This window comes from Glycine max, chromosome 20 (genome assembly GCF_000004515.6).
Source record: "Glycine max cultivar Williams 82 chromosome 20, Glycine_max_v4.0, whole genome shotgun sequence".
Taxonomy (NCBI): Eukaryota; Viridiplantae; Streptophyta; class Magnoliopsida; order Fabales; family Fabaceae; genus Glycine; species Glycine max.
The window spans coordinates 39,240,081-39,248,364 of record NC_038256.2 but is presented as its reverse complement, the minus strand read 5'-3'; the positions used below and the strand labels follow the sequence as shown (position 1 = coordinate 39,248,364).

At 28.3% G+C, this 8,284-nt stretch overlaps 1 protein-coding gene across 1 annotated transcript; it reads right to left on the bottom strand.

The window, feature by feature from the left end:
* Positions 1-1,363: 1,363 nt before the first annotated feature.
* On the bottom strand, positions 1,364-8,030 carry LOC100778860 (MADS-box transcription factor 17). Its single transcript, XM_003556034.5, has 8 exons — positions 7,419-8,030; positions 4,296-4,380; positions 4,034-4,095; positions 3,851-3,950; positions 3,347-3,388; positions 2,534-2,575; positions 2,313-2,410; positions 1,364-1,620 (listed from the first exon to the last, which is right to left on the bottom strand). The coding sequence occupies exons 1-8, from the start codon at positions 7,598-7,600 to the stop codon at positions 1,539-1,541; spliced, it is 693 nt and encodes a 230-aa protein (XP_003556082.1). The 5' UTR covers positions 7,601-8,030; the 3' UTR covers positions 1,364-1,538.
* Between the last annotated feature and the right edge of the window lie 254 nt (positions 8,031-8,284).

Sequence of the window (8,284 nt, the reverse complement as noted above, 5' to 3'; positions counted from 1 at the left end):
AATTTAAAACCTTGAACATAATTAAATATGTATTTAAATTAATTTTAATTATAAAATCTACGTTAATACGTCTGTTAGGAATTGGATTTTTTTTAAAGGAAGAAGAATTAAATCTTAAAGTTTGTTAATTAAATCAACACCAGTCGTAGATCAAATTCTGTCTCGTTCTGTTTGTCGTCGTCATAGATATTCCAAGCGCAGAAGGAAGAAAGCATTTCTGGCTCTCATGTGCATAAGTTAGATTATTAGATGCATAACATGCGTTAATGCTGTAATATTTTAATCATTTTTATTTTGTCTTTACTTAATTTTTTTATTCGTAATATGTCATTAGAGTCTCTATGGGACCATGACCAGGTGTTGGTTATTTATTTATTTATTTGGTTGGATGAAATAGTAAAAGAAATAAATTAGTATTTAATATATAGACATTTTTTCTACAAAATATAATGTAATATACACTTTATCTTATACTAAGAAAAAAACATACCGTGTGAAGTATAAATAGTATTTGCGAAATTTGGTCTCGTTTTCTTTTTATATTATCCTACTTAAAATCATTTTCTTAACAAATTTATGTAAATTGATTCCGATTATAATCATTTATACGTAGAATATATTATTAAAATAATCTAATTTTCATAATTGTCCAAGGATAGCTGTGAAAATTATATTATTTCAATATTCGATTATTGTTATAATCAATTGTAATTAGAATTTTTTGTTTGTTTGAATAACTTTGTTGAAAATTATTTTAAGATAATTAATTTCATTTAAATAAAATTAAAAAAATAGTTTTTATATAATAAATTGCAAAAAAGGATATGCTTGTAGCTGAAAAAGAAAAAAAAGTTGTTGTAGAGAAATTTGGGGATAACATTTTTTAGTAGAGAAAAGTTGTTAAAAAAATAAACATAAGCTTTAAATTTTCAAATGCATGAAGAGTGAAGATAATTTTTTTTTAAAAAAAAAAGGTTTTTTTAGAAAATTTCAATAGCTACTCCAAACACACACTAAACAATTTTTTCTTCCTATAAAAACAACTATATTTGAGAAATTTCATTTTCAGCTTTTACATCAAAATAACAAATTAAGAATGCACCAAGCAAGTCTTTGTTGGCGAATTGCAATGGGGTTTTGAAGCTAGCTTGGCAGCAAGAGCCCCGTGCATGTTCACGGATCTTCTTTCAAGTTTCAACATCGAGAGAAGAAAGGCTGTTTTGAAAATGTAATGTAAAATGCAAGATTAAACAGATTTTAATATATATCTACCATTGGCTTGGCTACAATGCTGCAATTGAAGCCACACACTGACCTACCAACAAAAAACTACTTTCCGACTATAATTCATAACACTAAGAAATGGATAAAAATAAAACTATTAATATTATTTCCTTAAAATATCTTCAATCAAACATACACTAAATCAAAGTTTCATCAATGGACCCTCAACTATAGCTAGAATTTTGAGAGTTGGAACTATATATTTGATGGATATACACACGACCACGAACAATATATACTAACTATATGAACATTCAAAGACGCAATATATTTATATTGTGACTGCTTTCTTTTCCTTTTGAAGCAGTAGTCTGCTCTTGCTGAAGCCGAAACGAACTGCAACAAAAAATATATCTATATTTTTAAATCAAGCATAGTTATTAGTCTTTTCGTTTCATTATGTAGGAATCCATAATGATATATAGGGATACTAAAATCATATAAACTTTAATAAATAAATTGTGACTTCGGTATAATATTAATAAAATTTATATATCATCCATATAAAGATCAACTTGTATCTATATATGATCACCTAATTGATAAATTCAATTGATAAATTACTAATTGATAAATTACTGCCTTATAATCTAATAATCTATTAGGTCAGTCTAGTAGTAAAAAATTGAGTAATTTTTGTATGACATCCTAAATTCAAACTTCATTGCTACTATATTGTACACCAATATAAATATATATTGATAGGTAGATACCACACATTTGTAATGCAAATAGTTAAAGTACTTCAATTCTTACAATACTAGGGTAATTTATCACTTTAAGCTAACTTAAGATTGGCCATTTTCTTATATAGGTCTCGTGATATTCTACCGTAATTAATTTTGCATGTTCTCCCTCTCCTTTTGCCCTAATTCCTCGTGTCTCTGAATTAATTAAAGTCTTTGCATTAAAAAAAATGCTTGCTTGCTTGCACAATTTCCGTATGTATCATATGTGCATGCATGATGAATGATCCATAATTTACGTATTTAAAAGGTAATAAGACTAGAGAAAAATGAAGTACACACCCTGTTGTTTCAGATTCAAATTGATTGACTTGTGCATCTTGCAGTCGAATATGACTATTAGCAGAACCTTCACAAGTCTGGGTGCATTTACCTCTTTCCTGGAATATAAAAGGTTGAAAATGCACATTAAAAAAAAAAAAAGCCATATCACATATACTATTCCAATTTGATAGTATTCTTCTACTATAAATATTGGCATGATTAATTATTTAATGGAAAACCTGAGATTCCAAATGCTTGTTAACCTGCTCCAGGTTGTGCACCTGCCATTATGTAGATAATGAGAATTAATGATGTAATTATTAAAAGTGTTTCACATCAAAGAAGAAAAAATAAATTGCACTTATTTTTGTTTTGGTATGCATCACAACATAGTGAGCCTCACAACGTACAGGAATTATGTTAGGATGCAAGAAGCTATTCAATTTCTACTCTAAAAAAACACCATTAAGAGTTATAATAAAACTATAAAATAATAATAACTTTGATTTTTCATTTGATACATCCATAGAATGCAAACTTTACATTATATAATAATCATAATAAATGACTATACATGTGTTGTCGTCTAATATTTTGGAAAAATAAAATAAAACTAAATAATATCAAAAAGATAATATCTAAATTATCTATTCTATACAAGTCATCTATTTGTATCTCCTAAATTCATTCTATTATTATCATCCAGTTCACTTAACCTTGTCCTCAAAGTTCTTTAACAAAATTTAGTTTGGATTTTTTATTTATCTATTAAAGTTTAAGTGCTATGAAATCATGGATGAATTTGGAAAGAAATGAAAGATACACATGAATGAATTTTGAGGAGTGTTTTTTTTTTTCTTAATCAACCAATTAAAGAATATATTAATATTGTAGGGTACAAAGGATACCCAAATATATATACCAATGGTAAACACAATCTCAAAAGAGACCATCTCAAAATCCAAGGGTACCCAAACCTATATACAAATTAAGTGGAGTATAAAAATAGAATTAGGCTTGGTCAAGGTTGAAAAAAAAAATTAATTGCATACCTTTCCATGTAATTCGTCAATTCGTGATATCAGCTTCTGCGTCTGCAATTAAAAGGCAGGATCATATATGGCTGTTAGATATCATCTATAGAGTGTCATTGTCGGACGATTAAGAAGAAATTAAACATCCATACATTATTATGTCTCATTTGTATAAGATTTTAAGTTGAGCCTTCTTTAATTCTCTTGCGCGAATTTAGCAGCATGCATATATATAGAAATTCGGAATACAAAAGAAAAAAAATTAAGGATACAGGCACAGATGTCTACCAAAAAAATGTACAGAAGTTGGAAAAGTAGTAGTGTCCAACTAATTTAATTTATATACCACCATTTGGATCAAAGTGAGTAGAAGGAAAATGTAAACATAATTAAGATTAATCCTTAAATAGTCTAGTTTCTTATCAAGAGCACTTGTCTCTTTTGTATTTCATAGGCATGTTTCAATTAGAGTTTATATGTTCATTAATAATATACTCAAAATAAGTGTCAATTAGTACGTACTAGGTGCTTCCGAGCTTGTCCAAGCGTTCTATCCAGCTGTTTCTCTAAACTATGCAATTCTTTCATGCTAAGTGGCTCTAGTTCTTCTCCCAGAAGATTCCTTCAAATTAAACAACAAAGAGAAACAAAATAAATTAGAGGGTCCACTATGTATAACTTGGACTTGACCAAATTTTTTTTTACCTTTGAGTCCGCTGGAGTGATTCATGCTTGACTCTTAATATCAAAAGCTCCTGGTATAAGCACTGCAATGTGCAACGTTATAAAAGCGTAAATTGCTAGAAACAAAATTTTGTAAATAAATTAAAGTAGAATATGCACAGTCATATCAAACGATTGCTATCATGAGTAACTGAAAATTAGCTTCAAGATTTCTAATTTTCTTTTTCCTCTATTTTTTTAGAAGACAATACTAATATGGAGAATTAAAATTAGTAGAGAAAACCTGCTCCGATTGATGTTCAGTTACGTCGCCAGTCTGAGACATGTTGAAGCAGCATTGACGATACTTATCAATGATTCTGTTAATGCTGAAAAGAATGAACAAGTAACATTAATTATTGGTTTCAGTAGATCATGATATAATGCTTAGTAGAATAGTAAACGTAGCAACAATGATCGGTTCTGCATGATTTCTTCATTTGGGCAAGAGGAATGCTTGTTAGTTTGTTCTAATTCTAAATGCTTAAGACACTTTGGACTTATTTATCTCTTTATTATATAATATGATATTATTTGTTCTTAACCACATCAATGTGAGAACTGAGACTAGTTTTATTTTTCAATAATCTCTTGTTTTAAGTTTAACTAAACTGATCCATGATTCAACTAGCTAGTCAGTTGAAGATTGCTAACGGGTGCTTCTTGTGTTCATATATTATCATGAAAATAACCATTTAAGAGACAAGGATTTCTAAATGTAGCAGGTGCTAAATTGTGTGTTTTGAGTGCTTATAAGTGTATATACCAAAATGGCCTGAATGAAAGTGGAAGGAAGAGAAAGATAAAAAAGAAAGGATGAGAGAAAACATGATCTGTGGACTGTGGTGATGAGAAAAAAATTATAAGCTAAATAGTAATGCTAATGCTTATTTATAATAATTCCTTACGCCAAGTGTTATAGAGAATTAGTTGTGTGAAAGGGAAAAAAAATCATTTAATCCCTATATATAGAGGTTTTAGAATTATGTAAATATCACATCAAAATTTCGGCATCCAAATAAAATTTTTGTGAGCAAACTGTAAAAAATTAAAAATAACACAAAGCAATGTTACGTTTGATTGAAACACTATTTAAAAGTTGTTTCCTAAAGAACTTTAGAATTTCATAAATATTTAATGAAAAGTATTTCAAATGGGGAATGCGGAAGGCAAATCAGAAATAGATATAACGAATATATCTTGGGACAGTATTTTAAAAAATGTTATACAAGCGCACCAGTCATGTCAACTTTAACTTAGTTCAACATCTGTTTTGTTTAGAACAAAAGTGTGATTATTCGATTCATTATTATGAAGAAATAAGATAAGATCGGGATACAATGATAGGTTAATAGAGGTCATGAGAGGATGTGTAGCTTTAAGATTTGTTTTTTCTTTTAAGAATTCTAAACTTTTAAATTGTTACCACTTGCAGACTGTTCTAGCCCAAGTCAAGCTCGATAAGGGGAAAAGAGACTTTAGCAATGAAATTTAATAATATGCTCCACATCCCAATTTTTTTAGTTTAGGATTTTCGATTTGGTAAAAAAAATCATTTTGTTTCATTTTTTATTTTCGTAATTATTGTCACTTTATTTTCAATTTCTTTCTTATTTTTATATATTTATAGAAAAATAATAAAAATAAGATTTCATTATTTTCATAATTTATTATACAAATATTTGTAAATTGAAAATAAAATAAAAGTAAAACATATTTTTATAATTATTCATAAGAATAAAACTTCTCGAACCTTTTTCTTTTTCAGACAAATCCACTTTTCGTTTGGGCTCTTTAGTTGGGTGTAGACGTGTAGGATCGTTATTATCCTTAAGTAATTAGGTGATGATTGATGAAAATGGTGCAACGTTATTATATATTAACCCGTAGATAAACATGCTCGATCAGCTTAATTTAGCTAGATGATTTCATCTATGTTATGATATTGTTTCTTTTTAAAAGAGATATCTTTTCCCCCCGTTTTTTTCTTGCATGCTACACCCATTGGATATTTGGATCCTTATATCAGGACCTCTTTGATAATTCTAATCTTATATGCTCTCTAAAATATTTGAGCTCGAGACCCTAACATAAACTAACTACATAGTAATTATTTAATTAAAATCCAGTCTTTTTGTTAAGAAGTTTGAGGATATTATTTTAGTACTAAAAGAAATATTGGAATTTATCTGTCTCAGTCTACACAGTTTTACATGTAGATTTACAGGGAGACCTAGCTAATAATAAAATTATTATTATTATTATTATTATTATTATTATTATTATTATTATTAAAGAATCAATTAAGAGTTTTTCAGTTGCTTCCTATCCGGTTTTAACTATTTGAAACAAAACATGAATTAATGTTGAATCATTATTTTATGATTATGAATGGGCCAATTACAAGAAGAAGAAAAAACAATATATACATCCTATTTTTTGGTGTATAGGTGGAAGGAAGATAGGGAAAAAAAAAAGAGAGAGAGCAAATGATAAATATATAATAAATTATGTGATGAAAAATAAAGAGAGAAATATGAAAAAAAAATAGGATGGAAGTGAGATAGAAGAAAAAATGAATATATGAATATGAAAACTCAGTTACGAAATAACCCTTAAGTTAAAAAGGGTAAAAAAAAAAAAGAAAAAAAAAAGAAGGAAGGAAGCTGTGTGTCTTGTACCTACAGTCAGTGACTAGCTACTCCATCCCCAAACAAAAGAGCCTTTACCCTACACGAATGACCTATACTTATCCTAATGGTTTGGTCTTTGGGACTTGAAGAAAAAAATTGGCCAGAATACTGAAATAGAGGCTTTACTGTTTCTCTATGACGACACAATCTAAACCTACCAAAAGCAACACCGCTAATTCAAACAAAGAATTACCACACCTCTAAAGGTTTTTTTAAGGATTAACATTAAAATAATAGTATTAGTTATTTAGTTTCAATTTTATAAGAAAATATTTATTCTTAAACAAATAATTAAATTTTAACAAGCTGGATAATCATAGTTTCATTCTAATAAACAAACAAATCAGATTGGGCAGTGACACTTGAATACTAGTAAAAAGAAATTGGTAAAGCTTGAATACTAGTAATGATATTTATGAGTAAAATATGTTTAAAAGAAAAGGGAAACGGTACTATGTTCTTTTTATTTTTAATTAAAAGGAAGTAAGGGACTAACAGATCTGCACAGCTACCAAGTTATTATATGAGTTAAAAGCTTATTTTAATACGAAAATACTATTTCTAGAGCTCCCAATATATATGTATATAATACCCAAAAGACAACCCAAGCAAAGCAGCAATGTATGTTGAAAAACAAAAACCTGGGAATATATAAGATGAGGGAAGAAAAATACTCAGTGCTACTGTATTGAAAAAGCTTGCCACGGCTGGAGAAGATGATAAGAGCGATTTCAGCATCGCATAGCACAGATAGCTCGAAGGCTTTCTTCAGCAAACCATTTCTGCGCTTTGAGAAGGTTACTTGGCGATTGATCTTATTCTGTATTCTCTCCAGAACCACCTTACCTCTTCCCATGCTAGCTTCAATTCCTCTCTCTGCACCTTGATGTTATGTTACTTCTCTCTTTAATTATATTGCAGATAATAATATATACATATATAAAGGATAAAAAGAAAGAAAGGCACATGCACAAGCCTAAGAGACTGAATATATAATAGTGACCACAACCATTCCACATGCTCCCTCTATTTTCACGTTGACCACCCTTTTCTTTTCTCCCTTATTTCTTGTCTTGCTATTTGATCGATACTCAAGAATAGTAAAATTGAGTTCGATATATATATAGATAGTGAGAGTTTAAAAACTTACTAATAAATACACTTTTGAAATTTTAAAATTTATATTATAAATTAAAATACATAACTTAAGTTATACACTCTCCCCACTCTTTATAGGGTGAGATCTCAATTAAACATATACTACTACTATTAGTTAAAAAGAATTTTCAACATATATTGCTGAAATCGAATTTTCAATATATATAAGTTAAGATCATTCTTTTATCTTTCTTTTTATATTTGATTTTTTATTTTATTTATTTTTTTAAAATGTACGTGGCTGAATTTGAACCGCTTAAATAGAAATTGAGCCGTGCATATTTCATCAACTACGAGTGTGTTTGGTTTAAAGAAAAAAATAGAAAAATAGAAATTTTTTAAATTGAAATAAAACATAAAATATGAGTTCCGCATAATAAAA

Excerpts from the sequence above, each read along its gene's own strand:
- LOC100778860 (XM_003556034.5), bottom strand. The coding sequence starts at position 7,600 with ATGGGAAGAGGTAAGGTGGTTCTGGAGAGAATACAGAATAAGATCAAT. Across the intron at positions 4,381-7,418 it reads TTTCAATACAGTAGCACTGA|CATTAACAGAATCATTGATA; the intron begins GTATTTTTCTTC and ends CATTCTTTTCAG. Across the intron at positions 2,411-2,533 it reads ACAAGCATTTGGAATCTCAG|GAAAGAGGTAAATGCACCCA; the intron begins GTTTTCCATTAA and ends TTTATATTCCAG.